Here is a 27,859-nt window from a genome sequence, read left to right on the forward strand (position 1 = left end):
TCAGTAGGTAAAAACAAGAATGGAGAGGCTTTTCCAGTACAGATCAATTTTTTATTTAAATATTTACATGCTCATTTTGGGAATAAATTTGCCATTAGGGTGTTTATGGTCAATTACCTTTACACAAATTTGGATTTGATGTTTTGCAGATAATTAACGATAAGATGCACTGAAGTATGCCATAATAATGGTAAAGCTTTATCAAATTTATCAGGTGCAAAAAAAACATTCGTGCATAAAATAGACTGCTCGGGGGTCGATTAGCAGTTAGAGCATTATGTTATATTCACTCTCTGATAATAATTAGTATTCAAAAGTTGAAGATGAGAATATTGTATAAAAAATATTGTTACATCAGTGTCAGTCTAAACTACAAACATAGACAAAATCACAGTTCCGTACTAGCCTGGAAAGAAAGAAAAAAATATTCACTTAGTGGATATAATAATAATAATTGTCATGGCAAATAGAGTATTTCTCGAGGCAATAAAATAATATCTAATCGTGTGAAGCTTGACAAGCACCACAAAAATGTCGAGAAACATTTTAATATCAGTCGTGGCTCCGGAACTACGATACTCTCATAGACAGAAGTGAGATTACACCGGACGGCGCAGACTAGTCGTGTTAGGAGCGGTGATGTTCCGCGAGAGAGAGCGGAAAGACAACTCGAACGGTGTCGGATGGATTAACGCAGTCTCGGTACGAAGCTGCTACGGCCAGAAGTGAGAGTACACCGATTGGCCGTTCCGCGGGCGAGAGTGGCGGAACAATCCGAGTTTAACAAACCCAAACAATCCGCACTGAGCAACGGGCATCATCCTGCGAGGTTGACTGAAGATTCTTACACGAAATGCGAGAGATCCCAAATCAGAAAAACATCGGGTGAATGGAGAAAAGTGAATATACATATGCTGTTAGAAGATCTTACTCTTAATTGAATAAATGCTATTCATCGGAACACCTTTTTTTAATTATAAATATTACTCTATCTTACTTGACTCATTTGTTTCAAAACTACACAATATATTCCTACACTAATATTCTATCGTGTATGTATATACAATTATCTGTAGGCCGCGTATGTTTTGCCTGTCATCGTGCGTAATAATAATACTCCGGGCACGTGGGCAGTGGGCGATTACACTCCAATATCCCGCACCGTGTACGACGATTCCTAAACTATCGGTTACTACAAAAGGTGACAGTCGAACTTATAATCTCGGGAATGAAATACGAGATGTTAGCAATAATATGTACAGAGTAATATTGTAATATCACAATACAATATGGGATCGCTCGCAGCGCCGCTCGACATCGCGAGTGACTATAGGGTCCGACTCCCGAGGATTTCCACCATTAATATCTATGACACGAGGGATAACTAGAGTAGATACTTATTTATACAAGTAGATTATTCAATAAGTCACAGAAATATTTGTACGAGACGATCACACAAAGTTTTAGTGAAACTAGAAATAAATATAATCAAACAAATATCCATATTGAGTACGCGATAGTTTGATACTATGTCATAATGATAATATCACAAAATATATCTACGCGTACAGCCGCACACGGGTGACCGTGGATGGCGTACACCACTCCTCCGAACCGCCGGATTATTCTAACCGGCGCAGAGACGGTTCATCTACAGATTGGCAGTTCTAGCCCGGTTCCCTCGCCCTCGTCCCTCCGTGTCGCCCGATCACGGAACACAGAGGACGAATCCCAGAAGCTATCATACAAGTCTGCACGAGATGCTGGCGAAGTATTCCTACGAGTACCAATGTACACGAGATACATTCCCCGTTATTATTTCATAATTTAGAAGCACCAATTTACATGTTTACTGATGATGAATTACTTTTATATTATATATACAAACATCATTAGTACATCGATACTACACAATGAAGTTCAGTGCTACGGTAAATTGCATAATTGAAGTGTTTCTTTGGAAAATTAAAAAACCGATCAATTATGGTGTTGTTATGTTATACGATAGGTTTCTGGTTTTTTGACGTTTAGCGGGCACAAAAAAAATATTTTCGAGATTGTACAGGGTTCTATAAAAACTCACCGACTTGAACTCACAATGTCGTGGCTGGTGTAATTTTGAAGTTTCGGCGGAAATTTTCAAAGTTAAAAACATAAAAAATCATAGAAAAAAATTGAAAAATTGATAATCTATTAACAAAAATTTTTAAAAAAAATAAACACTAAGCTTCCTCATCGATATTCATAGAGAGCGATATCCACAAATAGGAGAAGGCGAGGTTAGGTGATGAGTCGGGGGGCATGGAGCCCCTGCACGTGCTGGTCCAGGGGGGGCTGGTGGTGACGAGGGGGAGGCTGGGCCCCAGAGGGCGCGCCCCAGTCGTGGAGGGTGGCAGTGGTGGCGAGGCGGTGTGTGAGTCGGTGCGCGATGGAGAAGCCCCCGCTGCCCTCCAGCTGCGTGAGCACGATGATCACTTGCCTGGAACACCAGCAATATTTACTTTATTTCATTATGTTACGAATGCAAACAGATGTACAGATTATGCCTGCCGTCTTATGAGGAAGTTCGGTGGTTTTTAATTTATTTGTTAGTAGATTGTCAAAACTAAGCCACGAGTTTTGTTTTATGTATCGCATTATCATCGGCGTGATTTTTTAAAATTTTGAAATTTTAAAAATTCACTCCAAATTACACCGCCCTCGATGTCACAAGTTCCGGTCCGTGAGCGATCAAAACACACATCCGAATGATGAAACATAATTGGCAAGAAGCAAAGAAAACGTGGGTTTAACTGACGTTTATTGCACGAACCGCTGACTTGCGGGCATTCCACGACATCATTTAAGATGATCGGATAAGAGTGTTTGTTTTGTTTCTGACATTTAAAAGTTGAACCCCGTACCACTATAATTTGTACTTGTGTGTGGAAAAATATGGCTAACCCGGATCCTGGAAATCTGTTGCCGGTCGTAATCACGATTGCTCATAATTGCCACAACAACGTAACGACGCTATAATTTATTGGTTATTGCAAACACGCGGTCACATAAACCTGTAATGTATCAAAGTAGATTAATTTACTAAAACCATTTTTATTCGTTTTTCATACATTTTCAAGAACATGCGGTACAATTGAATGCTCCAATTTTCAGGCGTAAGAAAAAAAATTACATCCGATTTCCCGTAGCACTGAACTTCCTCATGAAATGTAACCATAAACATAAAGCAAAAATTTGAACAATATAAAAAATAAAGTGATAATAATCTAAATATTTTATAATATTAATTAAATTATCAATTAATGTCATCATCTTCTTATAAATCCTGATTAACAGAACGTACGTTGAAATAACTCGAAACCAATCCTTAGACTAGTTAATGGAGACATTCGTCCGGCAACTGGCAACACATCCGCAGGAAGCCCTGGCTGTAAAAATCTATGCATTTGCTGCCGGAAATCCACACTCCCACGCACGCCTAGCAACTCTATTCTTCCTCAGTTATTACGTTTAATTTTACTAATAAGCTTTAGATATATCGCAGTATTTAATATGTTATTGAAAATGAGAATCAATAGTTTAGGTTACTTTTTATGACATTTATAATATGTCTTTCTTAGCTCGCTTTTGTTTTAATAGCTATTATTTTTCTGTTTCAGTATTTTCTCTTTAGCTTTTACATAAATGTCAGTAAACATATGAAATTGTGTAAAGATAATGTTTTCTTATACAAGCTTTAATAGAGTACCAACCTAATTTAACATAAAATCTTGGATTCGCAAATAATTATTTAGATTATAAACAGTTTTCACGGCAAGCAGATCTGTCATAACGATAACGGGAGTGACGCCATTTAACCCATTGCAACACAAAGCCAGCGAATAGCCGGCCAAGGTCAATTTGTCACTAACTCACAGAACCGGCGATTTACCGGTTTGTCTTTGAAGTGTTTTTTTTATACATTAAAACTGAATGACAATAAGTTTATTCATAAAAAGGACACAACCAAGTATATTGCGCTTACTGATTTCATAATAAAATGTAATAATCACAATTTATTTCACATTATTTATTATTTATTCTTAATGTTATTGTAATAAAAAAATGTGTCAAAATTCAATAGTGTGTTGTTTGAACAAATTATGTCATCTTTATTAGCGGTGCAATGGGTTAAACAGAGGAAATACCTCGGTTAACTTTAGCGACGATTTAAATGAGATTTGCATTTTTTTGCCATAATCAGAGATAGTGAAATGGATTTTTAAACTTACATGTGATTTAGCGGGACATATTATAAGCTGATCAGGTTTTACAAGGAGATGGTGAAATACCCCCTAAGACTAAAAATAATACGACAAATACAATTATATTTAATCGTAGATTGAATAGAAAATACTGATAAAAAACAATTACAAAATAGCTCTATGTATATTTCCGTGTAAGTTGGATTCGTTGCGACGTTTCGGCTACTTTTAGGTGCCATCTTCGGGGTAAACTGTATGTTTTGTAGAAAAAATATGTGTTTATGCAGTAGTAATTTGTACCGCGTAGCAGTCGGCAGAAGGCACATTCCGTGTCATCATTGTAGAGTGTAGAGTGCAGAGTGTAGAGTGTGAAGTGTGGAGTACAGTGCCGGGAACCGAATTAATGAACATAAAGGAATGTGTAAACTCGGGCACTCTACAAAATCTGCAACAGCGGAATACTTCGTAGACTGGGCATCATTTCGCCTTCGAACCAAAGATTTCGCATAAACCTAGAAATAACAGTGGGCGAATAATAAAAGAAGTAATTGAAATACACAAACACTCGAATAATATAAACAAAGACGACGGGCTGAAATTATACCGGCACTACACACTATAAAAATGACAAGGAATGTGCCTACTGCGACACGGTACAAATTACTAGTACATGAAGAGTTTTTTAAATACAAAACACACAGTTTACCCTGAAGATAGCTCCTGCAATGGTACCTGAAATGTCGTAACAAATCCAACTTAGACAGGATCACCCTAAAAAAAAATTTATATTGAAAACAATGACTGAAAATCGACAAACCTTTACTAAAGAACTGTTTTTATTGAGCATTGGAAATAACGGACTTATTACAAAAAGTATATAATATATTGGCATACATTTTCATTTCATTTTTTCATTTCATTTTTTTTTTTGCACCACAACAGGCCAGGAGGCCCAATTATAGTGGTGAATTACAATACAGAACAACCAGGCTTGAGAAAAATCACATTTTTAATTTTTGTGTTCTCACCGGGAATCGAACCCGGAACCTTCCGTGCGTGAGTCAAGCGTCTTGACCACTACACCACGGAGGCCGCCGCCCACATAACATACATCGGGGTTGTAGTCCCATGGCTAATGTCGTGGATCAGAGGTTCGAACCCTACTTGATTCCCATTTTCTATGCGAGTTATTTACATGAAAATAAACCCCAAAATTTTAAAAAATTGGGTAAATCTTAAGAACAAAAATGTTTTTTTATTTATAAAAAATTAATAATTGAGGTCTACCTTAACAATCTACAAATGATTTGATAAATATCAAACGCCAGTATGTCCACACGATTTTTTTTCGACATTTGTTCTACAAAATGTAGTAAAAAAAATATAAGGTCGTTTCAGTACTATTCAAATTAAAGCATGTCCTTATTATTACAATGAAAACACTGTCAAAACACTCATTTTCAATTCAAAAGCTGGTAGGTCCACATGGACATTGTGGTGAGTTGTTGTGGACATACTGGCGTTACATACTGATATTCATCAACTCAAATGATAAAGGCTGATGATGTATGAGGAAAAATCACAATAAAATAGAGTTCAAGGAGAATCTGCTTCAAGGTCTTCAGTGAGCGAATTGAAATTGTTAAAATATGACTGGATTATATTATTTTGATAAAATAATAAGACCAAGGGGGCAATTACGATCGGAAGATACGGAAGCCGTACCTTCATTATGACAGTATAGTTGAAGACAAATTCTCCCGAGCGATTACAAAGATACACTACCGGCCATGCATCTTCAAGTTTCGAGGTGAGTACATTGATATGTACCGAGGGTGCGTGTACCGCAGGGTAGCAATTCATCATTTGTACCTGCATGTGCACACACATATACATAGAAGTAATAAAGTATATACACGGCTTCTTTTTCTGTGGTCTTGTGTGAATCATCATCTCTTCGCTACAGCTGCTGACAGCGGAAGGTGGAATGCTAACATATTTTTTATTGAAATAATGATTACAGGTAATCCACTGATCAAACTTAAACAACACCGAATAACTTCGTGATATACATACAACAGGTAAATGCTCCATTATTTTAATACAATACCTAATAAAAACTTAATAAATGTTTTGAAAAATAAAACAACGACAATCATCAAATAGATTCCCAATAATATTGCAACGAAAATGTTAACACGCCTTCCGCTCCGATCCTTCTAAAAGGAATAATGCTAAAGATCGACACATGTACCAAGCGTAGTGCCACTAACATTACATAACTAGTGTCTTATGCCGACTGTATACTATCTAAAGAATATGGGCCTTAAGAAACAATGTTCAAAATGCTATTCACCAAGTAGAGAAGCTCACTTGAGGAGGAAAAAACACCGAGTGAGTTGTGAGATGTTAAAATACAGTATACATTTTGTATGAAGAAATAAGCTGAAGTAATCGACCAGTTTCTTTTCCCCACTGGGAATGGAGCGGGCGCTGGGTGCGCTTATAGATGTTTACTTTTTGAGGAAGATATACAAGGTGATGTGCACTCGGAAACATTGATTGACACAACACAGTAGATAAGTAAAGGGTCATTTAATAAGAGTAATTGAATTCATGAACTTTGCACTTAAAATATAAAACAAATTTTATTTTACATAAAACGGATATTTTTATATCATGTTAAATGATATTTTATGTTTTAAAGATAATGTCGGCTAAATGTCCACCACGGCGTTTAATCCGAGAATCAATTTTCATTATTTCTCTTATTATATGAGCAAAGTAGGGTAAAAATTTTTACTACTCTGGCAACACTAACGAAATTTCCAGTTTCTTCGACAATCTTACAGATGGAAAAATAATTCAATTTTTAAGTAATGCATTTGTGACAAACACATTCATTTGATAATTACACATGAAATGTGATTGCATCCTGTTTCTTTAAGATCCTAGCAGTATTTCTACACTTGAAAAGGACACAACACGGCATGGTTAAATTCGAATTAGGAGTTGCGTACTGAGCGACGTCTACAAAGAAACTAATGGGTCAAAACGTAAACCTACTCATTTATGAGTAGTTGAGTCGCCTTCTGTTTGATGTGCGCATGCGGTTTCTGGACTATTCTTAATTCTATGGTCGTAAGGTACAAAAGCAATACTTTGAAAGAAATTTAGCCAATTAAAAAAAATATATTACTATGCATTAGTTTTAATGTTAAGAATATAGAAAATATCAGACAGTCTAGCCAGTCTGGAAGGGAAATGGTGAGCAAGTATATTAATCAGTTCTGGGGAATCAAATTTATTCTTTTAAAATTTGTAAAACAAGGTCGGATAAATCTTCATAAATCAATATCGACATGTCCGCAAAGCAGGTTTCGTCAAACTGAGGTAGATAGAGATATTAGAAAAGATTCGATATGTATATTCGATCTCGATATGTACTGATAAAACTAGTGACGGTAATCGCCCCCTCGGCATGAATACACGATTATATAAAATAGAGATACAGATATATACGAGGGCGGATTGATAATGAAGCTACCTAGCGCTAGATGGCAGCACAAACACAAAAAAGATTTATTTTTTCCAAATTGCGATCTGTCAAACGGCAGCTGTTAAAATGTCACCCAAATTCATCGATTAGTTTATTTGTTGTAGTCGTTTGAAGTAAACAACTTTTGTGTTTCTTGAAAAATAAAAAAAAGCGAATTTCGTGCAGTGATTAAACACTATTATTTGAAAGGGAAAACGAAAGAGACAAAAGAAAAGCTTGACAAACATTACGGTGAGTCTGCTCCGTCAGATTACATGGTAAAATATTGGATTGCTGAATTTAAACGCGGCTGAACAAGCACTGCAACAATACCATCAACAGGAAAGCCAAGAGGGGTGGTTACTGAAGAAAATCCTCAATACAGTTATGAATGATCGCCGAGTGAAGTTGCATGAGATTGTTGAAACGGTAAACATCTCATATGAATGTGTGTTCAACATTTTGCATGAACATATTAATAAGCTATTGGCAAGATGGGTGTCGCGTTTGCTCAGTGTCGAACAAAAACTAGTTCGAGAGACCACTTCACTGCAGTGTTTGGACATGATAAAGCTTAATCCTGTTGATTGTTGGCATCGATTAATAACTGTTGATGAAACGTGTGTGCACCACTATACACCTGAAACCAAAAATCAATCGAAACAATGGGTGGAAGCTGGTGGAAGTGCTCCGAAGAACACAAAGGCAGTGAAATCGGCTGGCAAGGTTATGGCCACTGTATTTTGGGATGCACTCGGAATATTGCTCATCGATTATCTCGAAAAAGGATCCACAATCACAGGAAAGTATTATCGCGCATTATTGGATCAATTGAATAATGCAATCAAGGAAAAACGACCACATTTAAAGAAGAAAAAAGTGCTCCTTCTTCAAGACAACGCACCGGTTCACACAGCATTAGATACTTATTTATTTATTTTATTTCGAATACAAACAGATGTACAGGTTAAATGAATATTTAGAACAAAAAAACTATATAAAATGTATACGTAGTAGGGCCTGCCATCCAATTATATGTATTCACTAAATAATACTGTAATAAAGCGACGACGGCTTGAAGTTTAAACTATATAAATAATAAATATACTATATATTAAAATAAGATAAATATGGACAAAACAAGGAGATAGCGGAAAGGAAAAGAAGGAAATTGATAAGGAGTGGTAAAGGATGATTGAAGGAAAGTGAGAGTGGAAAATTGCATTTGATTTAATGATTAAATGAATTATGAATGAAGAGCATGAATGAAGCCTATTCATTCTCTTCTGTACATATTGTATGGAGTGTTAAATATATCAAGACTATTAATTTTTTTGTTAAATGTTTCACATATACGAGGGATCGTAGAATTTTTCCGATGATTGGTTTTAAATTTACGAGTATAAAAAATATCAGAGAGTCTAGTTGGCCTGGAGGGGACACGGTACGATACGATGCTAAAATTACGTGAAATACACTTCGAATTGGTTGATCATCCACCTTATAGTCCAGATTTAGCTCCTAGTGACTTTTTCCTGTTTCCAAACTTGAAAAAATGGCTCGCAGGAAAAAGATTCAGCTCAAACGAAGAAGTGAGTACTGAAACTAACGCATATTTTGAGAGGTTCCCGAAATCGTATTATTCAGATGGTATAAAAAAGTTGGAATATCGTCTTACTAAGTGTGTCGAAGGAAAAGGAGAGAAATAAATGGTTTTTGAAAAAAAAAATGTTTTTTTCCTACTTAGGTAGCTTCATTTTCAATCCGCCCTCGTAGAAGGCGGTACATACCTGTGCAGCGGGGGAACGGAATCGATAGTCCGCAGCTCGCCGCGCGTGGAGACGACGTTGTAGCTCTCCTGGCAGTCGCACTTGACATGGATCCACTTGTTGGAGTGGCGGTTCTCCACCATGACCACCAGACCCGCCCAGCCCTTGGTGAGGTAGTAGGCCGTCATGCCCTGGCGGCCCTCGTGGCGCTGGCCGCGCGCGAGCGTCAGCCCGATGATAGCGTCCGCCAGCACGTGCGGCGGCGGCGTCACGCGCTGAAGCAGCAGGCGCTTGGACGAGTGCACGGCCAGCACGTGGCGCGGGAAAGCCGCCGCGCCGCCGCCCTCCAGCCCCGTGTGCCAGTGATTGAAGGCCAGGCACACCACCACGTACAGGTCGCGCTCCAGCATCTTGTGGCAGCCCACGAAGCCGCGCACCTGGCGCTTGCTGTTGGCCACAAGGCGGCCTGGGTGCGGCGCCGCGCCGGGCCGCGCGCGGAACACCACCACGCACAGGTCTAGCTGCGAGCGCCGGCCCTTGGCCGCGCTGCGCTGGCCCTCCTGGAACAGCGTGAAGTCCGCCTCCGTGGGCTGCAGCACGGTGAGCAGCAGGCAGGACAGGTGGCGCGGCGCGGCCAGCGGCGGCAGGATGCCCGACAGCCGCACCTCGTGCCAGCCGGCGCGCACCTTGCAGATGTCGATGCAGTCGAAGTAGGCCAGCACGTCCTCGAAGGAGATCCAGAACACGCCCTGGTCGTCGTGCGCGCCCGCGTCGAGCGCGCGCCGCAGCCGCTCCGTCCACAGCGGGCAGGCGGCCGAGTAGGCGCCCCGCCACGAGTAGTGTCCCCAAGGGTTGCGCAGGCGCAGCAGGCGCAGGCCGCCGGCGGCGCGCACGTCCAGCACGGAGTAGGCGTGGCGCGGCCGCAGCCCCAGGCGCTGGTACTCGTCTTCGTCCACCTTCATGTTGCCGCCGCCGCACGACGCGCCCATGAGGAAGCGCGCCTGGCGCGACGACAGCAGCTGCGCCCACACCAGGTCCCGGTCCAGCTCCTCCTCCCCGGCCGCGCAGCCCCCCTGCAGCGGCACGGACTCGCACGGCGCTCCCGTCAGCGTGCACAGACCTGCGCAAGTTCACCGTTACTATACGCCCTCCCTCTCCGTACCGGACTGCGTGAACGCATACCGTGCAGGCCGGCTACTCACCTTCGATGGCGCGACCAGAGACCAGAGCTTCGTAACAGCCGTGCAGCTTGGCGACGGCCTTCTCTATCAGGGGCACCCACAGCTGTTTCCGTTTGGCCTGCACGGTGGTAACAGAAGAATTTGCATTAGTGTTTACCAGTTATTTTATTTATTTTATTTTATTTATTTATTTATTTTATTTAAATCTTAAAGTAGGGCACACATATCATACATATTGTTATGTGTGTTCTAATAATAACATTGAAAATATATTTAATTTATAAATTGTTTATCACATATGTCTTGACCATTATTTTAAATTTTGATATGTTTTTTTCTTCATAAATATTTTTTTCCATTTCGTAATACTTTTTAATTGCTTTAAATAAAATTGAATTTTGTGACTTTGCCCTTTTCCTAAATGGAAGTCTAATTTTGTTCTTTTCTCTAGTATTGTGATCGTGTTCATGCTGGTTCCGATCAATTTTTTTCCAAAATGGGTACAAGTTATCGGTACAACTTTCAAATGGATACCTGTAAACCTTTATTTAGATCTGTCAAATCATTTGTAATTTTAAGGCTGTTCGAAGCAGAATTGTAGTAAATATTTTAAACTGAAAAAAAATGTGGAGTCCTTTTTTTCGCTAGGTTTCTGTCAATTGAAAGAAAATTCTCAAAGAATGGTCGAGGGTGAGAAATCACCACCTTCAAAATCCACCGCGAGATGAGATAATTACATTTTAATTACGACACACATCAAAATGCTACAGTCACATATAAAGTAAGGAAATCAATGTACCAAAGATTGGTCTAAATTTTAAGAGATGTAATCTGCCAGACGAGAAGTAATTATATTTTAGTTGCATAAACTTTTGAGTATATTTATAAATAGAAGTATCTTAGTAAATTATCGTTTTCATCTGTTTCATGCGTGTTTAATTCATTTTTTAAGTGCACAATTTTGAAAAAAACAGTATTTTAAAATGGCTAAATTGTTTGATTTTCTTACTTTTTATACGACTAAGGCCTTAAAGGCGATCCAGGCAAACTATGTCAAAAAATGCAATTCATTTATTTATGTTTAGAACAATGACAGGTATAACACTTACATGACTACAGAGTAAATGATTTTGATAAAAACTCCTCGGTTAAGTTTTACTTTGTTACAAGTCTTCGTTCAGCAGTCCTGAAGATGCCTGATTAGGCAAGAGTTGGATACCTACCTTATGGGTTATTTAAGAATGATCTTTAAAACTCATTTTTGCGCTATTTTTACTGGTTCAAGGATCGAACTATAGAATGGCCTCATAAGGTATTTTCCATTTTATTGGGATATAGCAGACGTTTTTGGGACAAAACCATGTTGCTGTATCCGAAGCAATTGACAAACCAGATAATAAATACGATTATAAACAAGATTCCAAAGCCCTAAGCCTATATTTATTTTACACATTTTTTATAATATGCGCATGTTTTCATAAATCTGTGAAAGCCGCCTTCTTTGATACATTTTCTAAAGATATCTTATCTTAGAGGGGTATAGAAAGCCGATGAGCGCAGATAGAATAAATAAAGTTGGAATACCATCGGGACCCGCTTCATGATTTATTATAATACAGCTTCGACAGGTTGTGAAGTATCTCAGTTGTTGATAACTCGATGCGGCTTGGACAATTATAACTAAAGGCGTCGGAGAAAACATCGTAATGATGCAGTAAAAGGGGGGGCAAAATATTTACAGAAAAGGTTACATCGGATACTTGAATCTGCATTTTCACTGTCAAAATACATTGCCTTTAGAAGAGGTTTGTTTTATTTTTTTTTATTTATTTACAATTTTAAAAAACCCGTTAGGGTTACATTAGAAATTTAATATTGTCTAGTCATTTTATGTCTCGTCTAGTCTAGTTAGTTCAGTCATCATGTGCTTTTTCAGATTGATTTTAAATTTGTCTCCAGTAAAAGTTTTCAAGTAGTAAGGTAGTTCGTTGTAGTGTTTAAGTCCATTATGTAGTATTTTTGACTGTCCTGTGTTTGTCTATGCTTTTTCAATATGATAGTGTTGTTGTTGTCTGGTGTTATATTTGTGTATGTCAGCATTTTTGACTAATATTATGTCGTCGTCTTGTATGTTTCCCAGTGTTATTTTGTGCGCAATTTTTAAGGTCTCAATTTTAGTCAAGTAGTTTATGTCAAACTGGTGTATTTTTTTGTACAGTTCAGTCGTAGAGGTCAGGTAGGGTAGGTTGTATGTTAGTTTAAGAATTTTATTTTGTTGTCTTTGTATTCTTGTTATGTCTGTCTTGTTGCCAGTTCTCCAGAAGGTGATCATGTAACTCAATTTACTTTTGACATAGGCTTCGTACATCATAATTTTTTCCTTTCTTGGTATATAATCTTTAATTTTGTAGAAGAGGCTATGTAGTGATGCCATTACTTTAGTGAGTCCGTCTATGTGTTTTGTCCATTTTAATTGTCTGTCCATTGTGAGTCCTAGGTAAGTCACATGTTCTAGTTCTTTAAGAGTTTCGTTGTTTATTTTTATGTTCATGTTATGGTTCTTCTTTTGTGTTTCGAAATGTATTATATTGCATTTCTTGGCATTTAGTGTTAAGAAGTTTTTTTTTTTAATTAGAAAAACTCCGCAACTACATATTAACAATTTTTAGCATTAGCGAATATCAATTTTTGTTCAAGCTCTTATTTTGGAAAATATTGCGAAACGACTGAAAACATCTATTGACTTTGATCATTTTGCCAGAATGTGTAAAAGACCTACGCTATGCTCGGTTGTAAATACATTCAAAATTATGAAATCGCTCTTTTCAGAATCGCAGTTTGAAGCCGTCGATTCGAACACGGTTGATATAATATGAAATAAAATACAGATAGAAAATGACCTGCGAGTAGACCAGGTGTCCTCGCTTGTCGCAGGGCAGAAGGTCGTCCACCAGCACTGTGGTCCAGCGGCCGTCCTTACACAGGCGCAGCTGGTAGGCCCCCTGGGGACACGCTCCCTCCCCGCGCAGCACCACCCCTCGCACCAGCGCCTCCCGCTCCGCCAGCACGGCCAGAGCGCTGAGCAGCCAGCAGTTCCCGAGCACACCTGCGGACATCCAGCGAGCCGGTGAATGCCGCTTCGTAGGGCGGCGGTCCCCCCCGGCCGGGAGCACTCCCCCCGGGGGCGGCGGTACGGCGGTACTCACCCTGGGAGATATCGCTGGGGCGCGGCTGGCGGAACACGGCCCAGGGCAGGTGGGCGTCGCGGGGGTCGGTGTGGATGTGTCGCGGCCGCAGCCACCGCGCGGCCGGCTGCTCCTCGCCGCCCCCTCCTACCTCGTAGTACAGAGAGCGCGGAGCCGCTGCGAACGTCTCGTCCACGAACTGCCCACCGCGCTGAAATAACAAAATAAACTAAATTACGACGATATTAAAGAAAAATAGATTAAGAAGGAATGGCGAAACGGCTCGAGTCACGGGGAACATTTCGTATAATGTTATAAACATTATTGCAAGAAAAACGTTATCCTGAAACAGCGCTGATAATAATACAGATTTGAAACGGGAATGGCTACAGATGATATTACTCATGTCATTGACGTTATTGTTTTGCGAGTTTGGAGTGCGATTGCGGAGCACGGGCGTGGAATGTGGTGAGTATGTTATTTATTTGACAATTGTAGTCTGCGATACTTTACGGACTGTTAAACCCATCACGTAATGCAGACTGTAAATATAAGTTAGAAGTTAATGAATAGAAAGCAGATAGCTGCTAAACTGCCGATACGTACGAAAAAATAGATTCATATTATACAGAGAAGCCGTATTCAGCAAGTGAATTGCCCTATTAATGAGTATGAGCATTGAACTCACACAAACCCTCACGGGCCATGGAGGGTTTATGAGCTACCTGCACCGTTTTAAACTTTCCAAGATCAACCGCTGTCCATATGATGATGAAACCCCTCAAAATGTTTCCCACTTGCTGATGCATTGCCCCCTTTTCAGCGTCGAAAGACATAACCTGGAGGAGCAACGCAAAACCGTCCATTCCGCAGTAAGTCACAAGAGGTAGTATCTCTCGTGGATTGGATAGTACAAGTAATAAAGACAATAAATGATAACAGGACACAAAATGTCATGATCTCTTCGAGTGAAACGGAAGGCCTACTGATGTCCATCAATAGTCCAGCTTCTCTTGAATGAGTTTTCTGTAGTTTTCTCTTCATTAAGCGAATGCGGAGAAGTTCCTAAAAAGATCCACAGCCGAAATTCCCTCCCTTTCCCGACACTTCTTCCATATAGATAGCCTGGAAACAAAATCCACTTGTAAAATATAAACCTTGTACATTATAAGCGAGGTCAATAATTCTGCAACTCCCATTAGAAAAAAAAAGCTCCGAGCCCTCTAAAATTATGGCACTTTACTACGCCCAAACGCTCAGTCATGGCCAATGCGTATTTAATCGTTCTTAAATCGCCGAGCGGTTTTGACATGAGCTGATTTTTCAATTGACTGTCCTGAACTACTATGCAAATTCTCTATTAATGTTCCTTCCAAAGTACTAAAAAAATAACCCTCTTCTTCACATTCCTCTTGTTTCATCTAATTATAGGCAAAATTCATATTTTTGGCGAACTTTTAATAATTTTAATGTATTAGCAAAATCATTAAACATAGATTTATTTGCGAATAATCATAATGACGTGCGGCGTTTGCTTTCGAAACAATTTGTAGTGTTTTTTCTTTTCTTTTTGATTTACATTAGATTACTGTTCATTTTATGTTCGAGATTATTTTTTAACTTACTGTGATGTTACTTGTGAAAACCTGTAATTGGCTTATTTGTAATTTGTTTTGTTTTATATTTAAGATAAATATAGCTGCTGGTTATCTAAATAAAGAATTTTAAAAAATATAAAAAATTTGAAACCCAAATGCCTGATTGTGCGTAAAAGCGTGTAAAAACTGTTCAGATAAAAGGAAAAAGGATAGTGTAACTTTTGTTGATAAGTAAGAACCAAGGTACTTCTTCATAATTGAATTACAAATTCAAAAATAATTCATATTCAAATATTGAATTTAAGTAGGTACCTGAGTACTTGTTTATGTCTGAATTTCAAAACATAAAACAATTCATTTTCAAATAGAGAATTCTTTTTACAAATGTCAAACTCTGCTCTTCTACCAACAGGGGTGCACTTTATGAAGGAATGCGATTTTCAAAAATGTACGGAATGTCAATTAATCTTATTTTATCATTACTGAAAATCCATTAAAAATAAATAAATGGGTAGAAATTATAAGGAAAGAATCTGATTGGGATCCATATAAAGCGAATGTCGTTTGTAAACATTCAAAAATATATTTATAGTAATACATACATGTGGTAATAGTGTTTTTATTTTCTACAATAGTGTTCAATTTTATGTTTTCAAATCATCCGCTTTTAATAAAATTAATTCCCTTTCGCACTTCTGCTGGAATGCTCATTTCTATTTGGTGTCGATTGTTAGAACATTTTCAGCGAACAACATACAACTTTTATACGTACTTGCTTGCACTGGTTGAGGATTTCCTGCCACTGCGCCCACGCCAGGCTCTCCTCCTTCAGGCGCAGCGTCTCCATCTGGCAGCTCTCCTGGCGCCCGTTGTCCCCGAAGGCTGCAACAAGCGGGCGGTCAGCGATCGGTGCGAGCTCCGGCGATATTACGGGCGCCGGGCTCGCGTACTCACCTCCGTCTATGACCTGGATGATGTCCTGAGGAGAGGTTCGCGGAGCGCGGCACATGTCGCACTCGCAGGCCGCGCTGGGGTTGCTGAAGGTGCACACGCAGCACTGCCACTCGCCCGGACTCGCGTCCTCTTGTTGGCTAACAAACACGAGATACCACTTTTAAACGGAACATGCATAAATACAAAACTTCAAAATCAGCATTCTCGATTAAACCACTAAAAACGTTTTTCCCATTTGGTAATAGTATTGATGAGGTAATTTTTATTCAAATACAGTTATTTTTATTTTCTATCAAAAAGGTTTTGTAACTTGAATTATAAAAATAAAACATAGGTCGGTTGGTTTTAGTTGGCAGATTACGTTTTTTGATGTACTATCTTCTATAACCGAATGCAAAGAATCCACGGGCATATTTGTATGCCTCGGTAAAAGATAATTTAGTTGAATGGTGGTAATAGTTTGACGTTTACTATATAAAATATAATGTATGGAGGCAAATGAACATGGAATTGTATTTTGATAAAGAGTGTGAATAAATAAATGAATAAATACAATCCGATTTTTATTTTAACCGGGACATGAATCACTGTAACCACTCACATGGGATGAAATCACCGAATAGAGGATCTAGGATTTAAATACCAGTCGGCATTTGAAATACGCCATTTTGAACTGATCTGAGAGTGACTGAAGCGCCAGCCTTCTTATAAAAAATTTAATGCATTTTGCTTAAACGATAAAATCTTTATTTGACTCACAGAGGAATTTTACCTGTGACGCCAAACATTCAACATAAAAAATGGGTAAAATGACTGCTTTTTTCTTTGTAATTCATACGTTTTGAAGTTAATTAGTTTAAACGAAACGCAAGTTTTATTTCAAATGTTTGATGTGGTAACGATATTTGTTTACCAATGAGCAAAATTTGCTGAAGAGTTCAAAAATACTATTTAAAGTAAATCTAAACGACAATTCTTAAAAAAAGACAAGTTTCGTGTGATATAAATTATAACAACAACAATATGATTATAACAATTAATGATATTAATGATAACAATTTATAAATGTAATATATTTGCAATGTTATTATTAGAACACACATAACAATATGTATGATATGTGTGCCCTACTTTAAGATTTAAATAAAAATAAAAAATAAATAAATTCTTTAATTTTATGAACGTCATAAAAGACGGTTTTTAAAGTAAGCGTCAAAAACTACGATCGATCTCCATGGGAGTCGGCTCGTACGATGCAGCTGAAAATTCTGAGTAAAATGATATATATAACTCAATATCGCCCAAAGTGTCAATCCCCAATCAGTCACTTAGCTTTTTTACCGTCGATATTATATAATAATGTCATAAATAATCAGTCATATACCTATACAAAAAAACAATTTTATTTATTTATGACAAACTACTGATCCGCGCCTGCGGTAAAGTTCCAGCTACTAGAATATTTTTTTTCAGTATTATATTTGAACAATTAATATGTTGGACACCAGTCTAGGGACAGTAAAATATTGTTAAGCAAAACCACCTTTTTCAAATGAATATTTGAATTTGATATAAATAAAGCACCAAGCACCAAAAAATAATTTATCAAGTGTACAGAGTTGTTATAAATACTAACAAATTAAAATTTGCACATAACATGCAGAGATGGTAATATTCTCTCTGGAGCGATCTGGGCATAGGCCAAGTGTCGGTGTTATATTCCAGAGTACTGACAAATAATAAAGCACGCAATACGCATCAACAAGGCAAACATCATATTCCATACTAAATGACTGACAATGGGATACAGATTTTTTCCCTTTTCATTGAACAATTATATGCCTTTTATTATTTTCTTTAATTCAGAACAAAGAAACAATTAGATTTCGGTACATCTCAGTTTTCCCGACGTTTTTAGTTATACATATTTGGTACTTAATTTTATTTTATTTATTTCGAATACAAACAGATGTACAGGTTAAATGAATATTTAGAACAAAAAAACTATATAAAATGTATACGTAGTAGGGCCTGCCATCCAATTATATGTATTCACTAAATAATACTGTAATAAAGCGATGACGGCTTGAAGTTTAAACAATATAAATAATAAATATACTATATATTAAAATAAGATAAATATGGACAAAACAAGGAGATAGTGGAAAGGAAAAGAAGGAAATTGATAAGGAGTGGTAAAGGATGATTGAAGGAAAGTGAGAGTGGAAAATTGCATTTGATTTTATGATTAAAGGAATTATGAATGAAGAGCATGAATCAAGCCTATTAATTATCTTCTGTACATATTCTATGGAGTGTTAAATATATCAAGACTATTAATTTTTTTGTTAAATGTTTCACATATACGAGGGATCGTAGAATGTTTCCAATGATTAGTTTTAAATTTACGAATATAGAAAATATCAGAGAGTCTAGTTGGCCTGGAGGGGACACGGTAAGCAAGTAGATTAATGAGTTCCGGGGAATCGAATTTATTATTGACAATTTTATAAAGCAGAATCTGATCAAACATATCTCTTCTGTGTGCTAATGAATCAAGGTTATAAAATTTTAATGAAGCTAAATAATTTGGAAAATGCAAATGAAATTTGTATTCTAGTTTTTTCAGGAATTTTTTTTGAACACTCACGATTCTATTAATATTTAATTTATAAACAGGAGACCAGATAGCAGTGCAATATTTAATTTCGATTTAAATCGAGTATTGAATTTCATGTGGAAGGCAAAACCTCCAACCGTCTACGGGGTGGACTTATCGTTACTTGATTTCCGTTTCCGGAAATTTTGCCCGAGAGTAGCCATCGAGTCCAAACACTTGTCACCTTACCTGCGGTGTGGGGGCGGCGGAGGCGGCGGGGGCGGCGACGGGCCGCGTGGGAGCTCCTCGACGGGGGACTCTGCAAGACAACGTGTGCCATTACTACTACTACTCGCGTTAAGAGCCCACACTGAGTGTAATTTTTGGTAACCTCGACTTTTTGTCGCAGAGTCGAGTGCTATCGAGATATATGAGAGTGAGCTCACTACGGTGACTCAGCGGCCGGTGCCACGAGTGTGACACGACTATCACCCGGCCTGTACATTGCTATGGGAGTGCGCTTACCGGGCAACATTTTTTCACTCAGCCGGTGTCCATGCTATGGGTGGGGATCTTCGTTTAAGGCGCAGGGAAGGAATGCAGTAATGTGTTGTGACACTTTCTGTTTGAGTTTTGATCAAATTTGTCACGGCGATATTCATGAATATAATATATGTATATATATTCTCAAATATAGAAATTCATCTGGGCAGCTTCACCGTATTCCTTTTGTGCGCTTTAATAATTGATCCAGATTTATATCATTCTTAATCGATTGTCTCGACAATGCGCCTGCTCATTCATCGTTAGTTGCGCGAGTAAAATTGTACAAGATTTCGTAGGCCGTGGAACCTGTTCAAACCCGATTGGGTTTGAACAGGTTCCACGGCCTATTCGCCAGACCGGGCCTTTAGCGACTTTTACCAGTTTCCAAACCTGAAGAGATGGCTCACCAGTAAGTGATTTCACTCAAATTAGGATCTCATAGCTGAAACTGAGGCATCTATAGGAGAGCTTCCGTAGGACTACTTTTTAGACGAGATAAAATGGATGGACTCGCTGCATCGACTTAAAAGGCATGTATATTGAAAAATAAAACCAAATTTGGTCAAAAAAAATGTTTTCTTGTTTCACTTATTCCCAACTCTTTTAACAACCTAATGGGGGCTGTACCTAGTATTGTTTCTCTTTTCATTTCCTTCTGTTTCATTTTCTTTCTGATTAAATAAATAAGAATTACTTCTCTGGACATTAAATACAGGTGGTTTCGGAGATTTGATTCTCATGCTGAATAAATCCGGAAGTACTACTTATTGCTAGAGTCATTAATATTATTTTTATTTTATTCATTAAAAGAAAACAATAGCCATTGTAACAAAAACACAAATACAATATTTACAAAAAAAACAAAAGTATAGGCCAATTATAGTTTTCTATATTTATTTGATGGCGGACATAAGAGTATAACTGTAAAAGTGCAACTTTTCAGGAGAGCAATAAAACGTTATTATGAACCCAATTATTTAGCTACAGAACTCATACTTTGCAAAATGGGTTATTTATTTTATTTTATTTTTATTTTATTTTATTTTATTAGGTAATTCAACAAAGATACATACTAGAAAACATACAATTTAAAAGCATTCGTCGAAATAATTTAACATGCATATATATCTTCAATTATAGAATTACACAAAATAGATTTATACGTTAAGTTGTAATACATATTTTTTAATATTTTTGTTTATACAGGATACAATGCAATAAAAAATAAGTTGTACGTGTGTACTTATTGAATAAGATTTATTCCTAAGAGATTATTCGCAAAAGCTGAGAGAGTATCATGAAAAATGTCAATTTTATTATTACGGGTTATAATTTACAGATCATTTCATTTGTGTAACAACATTGATGTAACAGAAATATTCCAGATATACTACTTGAACCATTAAAGATGGGACAGAAATGAGTCTACTTATGCTACTAGAACCAACTAATACTATGTGTACTACTCAATGAATGATAGAAATGAGTCTACTTATATTACCAAGACCATCTTGTACTATTTGTGCCACTGAAAATATGACACAAATGTGCATACTTATTTTATTGACACCAAAGTTTAATAAGCACAGAGTTGTTTATTTATGTTTTGAGTATTTGAGTACGAAAAAAATAGAATACAAAAATAATAATGAAAAAGAACACAGGAAGGTGTAATATAAACATAAAGATGGTTCTTGAGCTAAAACCATCTCAAAAATCGCAACACGTTCGTGCAAAAACACCTACATCATCGAATGGTTAAATCAAAGTATCAATTGAACTTCATCATTCAGATTTACATCATTCTTAATTGATAAGTAAAAGTGCTCGATTGTTGGATTTGTTATTTATAATCATCATCATCACCATTCCCTTTCGACACCAAATGGTGCATAGGACACTGCATCGGTACAACAATCGCAGCGTATCTTGAATATGATCAGTCTTACGCTTCAGGTACCAGTCCAGGGACTATGAAATATTGTAGTGTAAAAACACCCATTAAAATAAATATCTCATATCAACCATGTCGGAAATCGAACCCGAGACCTGCGAATGTACATTGTTATTATTACAGCACATTTCGAGATTCAATATAAAATAAAATGAAAATAATCCCATAATCATAAATGAACCAAAGAACCAATCTATCATCATCATTTCCCTATCCCCACCTGATGGTGTATAGGGCAATGTTTGGACACTCCTACTGCAGTGCATTTGGATCATTTTTGTTAAATGAAAGAAAAATTCCATCTTGCGCTTCAGCTGCCAGTCCAGGAACAATGAAATACAGCAGAGAAGAACCGGCTAAAAATATATCTGAGGTCCACCTCACTCGGTGGCAGACTCACCGGGCATAGCCTTGCAGGCGCGGCAGTGAGCCGCCTCCAGGGGGTTGCGCAGCGTGCAGGCCGCGCAGGCCCAGGAGCGCGCGCGGGGCAGCGTGGGGTCGGGCGCGGGCGCTAGCGCGCGCAGGCGAGAGCCGCCGCACGCCGCGCAGGCCGCCGCCGCGTCCGCGTTGCGCAGCGTGCAGCGCCGGCACGCCCAGCCCACGCCCAGGGTGGTGAGCGCGGGTCGCGTGAGGCTGGGCGCGCGGCGCCGCGCGGCGCATACCTCGCACGCCGCCAGCCAGCCGCGGTTGTACGCGTACGAGCACGCCGGGCACGACCACATGCGGCCGCCGCCGGCCGGCTCAGGCGCCGCCACGTACGACGGCGCGCCGGCGCCCACCTGCAGGCGCAGGTTCAGGTCCCGGTAGCGGCCCTTGTTGGGCAGCGCGTAGATCACGCCGTCGCGCGCCCAGTCCGCCACGGTGAGCAGCGCGCCGCGGCCGCGCGTGCACAGCGCCCACGTGGGCGGCGCGCTCGGCTCGCCCATGTACACGCGCGCGTGCGGGCCCAGCCGCTCACACGCCACGCAGCGCCAGCCCGCGGAGCGCGCGCGCAGCCCGCAGCCGCCGCACTCCCACTGGCGCGCTAGGGACGGCTCCGAGCCCGATCCGCATCTGTACACACACAAGAGTCTTTAATGGAAGCGATGTACAGACTAACCCGCTCACCCGACCGTACTTACAGACGGCTGCTGGAAATGCACGCGCTTGTCTAGATAAAATTACGATAAATACGGTGGCCCTTTGATGCTCTATCTAGAAGCGACAGGGTAGAGTTAAAAGGAAAACATAAATCTCGACTGAAAAAAAGACGAGAAAAATCGATACCTCTGACAAGCTACTGCTGTCAATTATTCTCGATCCGAGAGAGTATTCGACACTGACCTATTTTTCCCGCCCTGCAAAGGTATCTTTGAGAATTCCGCTGAATTCCGACGAAGGCGGGTGTCTCTAAAGCTGCAGTAACTCTCGTTGTCTTTGCATGACGTTTGATTGTTGTCATGACTTGTAACAGGAACTCTTTTGACTCCGCATTTTATGCATTTAACTGATTCGGTGGGATTTATCTGGCCGCAGGAATCACAATGCCATTGCAGCACTGAAGCAATAGAACCCATTTTAACACACACATGGCTAATTTACCGAGGGACCACTTTATTTATAAAATATTAACTCGGAGGATTCCTAAAAGAAACAGCTGATCCACCATATTTGTACTTGACATACCCAAACGTACCTATTTAATTTGACAAAGGGCGCTGTGAAATTGAAAGGGTAAGAACTTTACCATGAGCGAAAGGTGACCAGAAGTGAAAACTCGGAAAAAATATCCTACCTAAAATCGAAACTATGTTATTTACCTCTATGTCATAAAACAAAAAAATGACAAAATTTTGCATATCCTGTTATAAAATAAATCGGTACCGTAGTCAATGATTGTTACTATTTATTTTCTTAAGTTTTTATGATTTACCCGTATACTTTATTTTGAGTGCTATTTTCAACGAATAGTAAATAATTTACTATTAAAAAAAGGGAATCAGGGAGGATATTTTTATTGACTTATCTAAAGCCTTTGACACTGCTGATTACTATGCACTTTTATGTTTTTTGTTGAGATTAGGTTTTAGGGAAAATTTCTTTGAACATTTTTATTTAAAAAACTATATAAAGGGGAGAAAGACATTTTTTTGTACTCCCGGGAGTTACAACAAACTCATTTTGACAATAACAAATTATCTTAATTATATGAGTTATAAGATACCTAAAACTATAGGCGTCTCTGATGGGTCAATATTAGGCCCCCTATTTATTTATTGTTCATTGATAACCTTGGACATTCAAATGTATCGGGGAGGTATTTCGTATCTGTAAATGATACTTCATTGATATATAGTGATGATAATGAAACCCAACTGCTAAACAACATCAATGAAGATCTGAATAAATGTATGTACTGGTTAGATCGTTAGATAATAACTTAATAACTATAAAATCAAATAAGACTAATATATATGATAGTATATTTTTAAAAACGCCTCATAAAACTTAACAAAGTAATCAAAGATGAGCAAATTAAACCAACAGAAAATGGAAAGTACTTAGATTTGGAAATGGATGAAAAATCTCCCATATTCCCTTCTTAAATTCTTTTTCTCTCACTCTTGCAACAAATTTTTAAATACAAGAATTAGTTAAAAAAACAATGAATACTTAATTAATTTAAAAAAATATTTTTAAAACTACAGATTTATATAAAATAACAGAAATGCTCAATTAAGATTTGTTACCTAATTTACACAAAAAAGGTAAAAATGGTAAAATTTTATAAAATGTATGTGAGGAATGCCCTTAAGATGTAAATATGAAATATAATATTATTAAATGTAAAGTTCTCAAAATATTAAATACTAACTAACTAACCCGTATATATTACTAACACATGCGTAAATAAACGAAAAAACCAAAAAGTCGACACTGGCCAGAATATCCGAGTTGAGAGGTGAAAAGGCCATCAAAAACGAAGAAGAGGAAAAAAAATATTGTGTAAATAGTACTTACCTAAAAAAAACTCTGCTGCTGGCAATCTATTGCGCATTTTTGACTTTGACGTTTCGCGTGTTTTCTATTTCTATTATCAAAGTAGTCTGATCAAAGTCGCGTTATGTTATGATCTTTGTCGTTCGTCATATTTTTTCGTGAGAATATAATAATTTTCGCATTTATTCAATGATTGTTCCAACTGGTAGTGCCTAGTGTTATCGTGGAAATGATGCGCCTTTTCGTTTACAAAATAGTAACATCGCGTAAATAAACACAGGAACATGGCGTCGACAAAATTAAGTCCGCAAGACAAAAAGGACTTGGATAAGTACACCAAGTTTCTGGCCCTGAAATTCACGCAAGTAATAGTGCAGTCTCGGTTAGGAGACAAGCTGAACACGGCGTGCAAGCCCCAGATGTCGAGCGGAGACTGGTTCAGTCTGGCCATAACGGACCAGGCGGACGTGCAGGCGGAGGCCAAGCGCTGTCTGTGCCCCGACACGGGGCGCGCGCGCCTCCCGCTGTGCGTGGAGATCTCCCTGCGCACGGCCGAGGGTGAGGCGCTGGCGCTGGAGGCCTGGACCCTCACGGCCGCCGCCGAGCCACTAGACGCGGACGCCAAGGTCACGTGCCACGTCTACAACCGCATGGGCAAGCTGCTCAAGTCGCTGGTGTCCGTGACACGCGCTACGCCCGCCTACCGCCTGTCGCGCCGCCAGTGCCCGCGCTCGTACGTCATCTACTACCGCGTGTACAGCGGCGAGCCGCGCACGCTGAGCCTGGGCGACGGCTTTCGCCAGCAGCGCGTGGGGCAGCTCAGCACGCCCGCGGGCAGCCTGGCGGCCGGCGTGGCCTACCGCACGCGCATGACCATCTCGCCCGCGCAGGCGCAGGCCTCGCTGCTGCTGGACTCGCACCACTTCCGCGCCGAGCCGCGTGACCTGGACCGGCCCATGCGCGCCGGCGCCTTCGTTGACGAGGGTCTCGCGCGCCGCTACTCGGAGGCGGCCTTCCTGCTGCCGGCAGAGCCCGCCTTCGGGTGGCTGCTGCGTGCGCCCGCGCCTCCGCCCGCGGCGCCTCCTGCCTTGCCGCCTCCCGCGCCTCTGCTTCCGCTCCCGCCTTCGCCGCCGCAGCCCGCCTGGCCGCTGCCGGAGGACGACAGACTGATGGAGGAGCTGCACTTCCCGTTCGCCATCGCGGACAAATGCCCCACAGCCAAGCTGGCAGGCTTCTACCGCGAGTGCTACCGTGCGCCCCCGCTGGAGACTTTCCGCTCCCCCGAGGACCCGGCTCTGCCCGATGTTGACCAGCAGCTTTTGGACTTCGAAGCCTCTCTCCCTGATTACGACCGAATGATAGCTTCCTTGTGCCATTCTCCTAATAATAATTAATTTGCGTTACAATCTTGTTATTTTTACGTATGTTCAATTTTCATCACTTATGCTTATACTATAAATTTGTTATTTACTTTTGTACATAATATATAAATAAATTTGATGTTCTTCTTTTTATGGTGGCTATATTCTCCTCGCTATTAGGGTGTTCTAGCCTGTGTTGAGTTTTTTTTTGTTGCATATTGAGGATAATATTGCGGAAACCGTACAATCATCCGAGTGAAGGCCTTTTCAAATCCTTAGACGTCCTTGGCTTAAGGCAAATCTACATAAAGAAAGTAATACTTGACATCCACAAAAATAGGAGCACTCAGGTGATTGTGAGTCATGCGCACTCAACCAAGAGTACAGTAAGAAACGATTTGGTGATTCCAATAGCACGTACAGCGGTATTCCAAAAATCATTTCTATATAACGGACCTAAACTATACAACCTGATACCGTCATTTTGGAAATCTGATAAACCATCAGTTTTGAAAAGAAATTTAAAGATTTGGTAGACAGACATTGGAAGTAAGGAATCGGAGAATTTATTGAAGATAGTAATCTAAATATTATGCTATCCCATTGAATCATATATAAATTTATTGTATTTTCGCATGTGCATATATATTGTGTATGAATGTGTGTATATATATGTATATGTATGTATATGTGTGTATATATGTATGTATGTGTATATGTATGTACGAAGTATGTATGCTTTATATTTATGTATTTAATTGTATTTTTACATTTAATGTAAACTTAATTTTTTTTTTCTTTTCTTCTCTTTTGGGCTATAACTGTTTTTTTTTTTTTAATTTCTTCAATATTGTTTTTTATTTATAGGAAACATATTCGTAAACCATATTTGCCGCAACAAATCGGTTTCTTAGAACAGGCATTTGCCCATATAGGAACCGATTGCAATATTAGGCGTATTAATATTTCTGGCTTGCCGACCCTTCATATACTGAGCCTACTCCTAGTACTAGCAGTATTTTCCAGAGTATTTTTTGTGCCATTTTGTAACATTGTATGTATAAACTAATAAATGAAATGAAAAAAATGAAAATGAAATGAAAATATTTATGATTATTTATGTAGAACACAAACATTACACTCGTAAGTTAAAGGCACTAGTTAGTATCTAATATTACATTGCCTACAATATATTTACAAATTCTTTTAATTACATGACATTTGGTAAATCACCAATGTTTATACCCTTAGAGTAATAATGCCACTGGCTAGTGGAGTCGCCCATGCGGACAAAAACCAATTTATGGTTTATTTTACCAATTGCTTGCACTATTGCTTGATCATGTATGATATTACCTCTCGTATGAGTTCTTTATTACCTATCACCGATGGGATGTCGCAAAGATCTTCACCCTGGCTTCTGCATCGCGCCTCCAGCTGTTGTCTTTGAACGCTGAAAAAGGGGCAATCAACAGGTGAGGGACATCTTGAGGAGTTTCATCGTCACATAGGCAGCTGTCGATCTCGGAGAACTTGAAGCTATACAGGTAGCTCATAAACCCACCGTGACCCGTGAGAATCTGGGTGAGCTGGTAGCCAGTTTTCTACATTCTCCTGAAATCATAGGCATGGAAAGTTGTAGGGAAAAATATTTTAGTAATACTTCCGGTAGGTTCACTCAAATAACGATCGTTCCAGAGTTGAAGGGTCCTGCTTCTTATTTTCCTTTTGGCAAAGCTGAGCGGGAAATCAGCGAAATCGAGGGCTGTCTTCTTGAGCGTAGCTTCCCGAGCTTTTTCGTCAGCCTTTTTGTTGCCAAGGATTCCGCAGTGTCCCCTTATCCAGCTGATGTACACGTCGTGGTGTCTGCATCATAGCTTCTGGATATCTGATCTGATGTCCATTGCAATAAGGTTGACTGAATTTCGGTCAGTTATTGCATGGAAGCCAA

General features: G+C 39.3%; 2 protein-coding genes across 3 annotated transcripts; one reads left to right on the top strand and one right to left on the bottom strand.

Annotated features, from left to right (window-relative positions):
• Positions 1 to 2,087: 2,087 nt before the first annotated feature.
• On the bottom strand, positions 2,088 to 23,314 carry sol (calpain 15 small optic lobes). 2 transcript variants are annotated; one of them, XM_088240464.1, is made up of 10 exons: positions 23,244 to 23,314; positions 21,969 to 22,621; positions 19,318 to 19,387; positions 16,470 to 16,606; positions 16,288 to 16,397; positions 13,939 to 14,128; positions 13,633 to 13,838; positions 10,754 to 10,850; positions 9,573 to 10,671; positions 2,088 to 2,479 (listed from the first exon to the last, which is right to left on the bottom strand). In XM_088240464.1, the coding sequence occupies exons 2-10, from the start codon at positions 22,492 to 22,494 to the stop codon at positions 2,281 to 2,283; spliced, it is 2,634 nt and encodes an 877-aa protein (XP_088096590.1). In that variant the 5' UTR covers positions 22,495 to 22,621; positions 23,244 to 23,314; the 3' UTR covers positions 2,088 to 2,280. The 2 variants fall into 2 exon arrangements, with proteins under 2 accessions (XP_088096590.1, XP_088096582.1); XM_088240456.1 differs by having other exon boundaries at positions 22,892 to 23,254.
• Positions 23,315 to 24,597: 1,283 nt separating this feature from the next.
• Atg13 (Autophagy-related 13) lies at positions 24,598 to 26,059 on the top strand. The gene has a single exon (XM_088240366.1). It carries the CDS (start codon positions 24,832 to 24,834, stop codon positions 25,939 to 25,941), a length of 1,110 nt encoding a protein of 369 aa, XP_088096492.1. The 5' UTR covers positions 24,598 to 24,831; the 3' UTR covers positions 25,942 to 26,059.
• Positions 26,060 to 27,859: the final 1,800 nt, after the last annotated feature.

This window comes from Micrasema longulum, unplaced genomic scaffold, assembly GCF_059751315.1.
Source record: "Micrasema longulum isolate JH-2025_06_02 unplaced genomic scaffold, ASM5975131v1 h1tg000123l, whole genome shotgun sequence".
In the NCBI taxonomy this organism is placed as follows: domain Eukaryota; kingdom Metazoa; phylum Arthropoda; class Insecta; order Trichoptera; family Brachycentridae; genus Micrasema; species Micrasema longulum.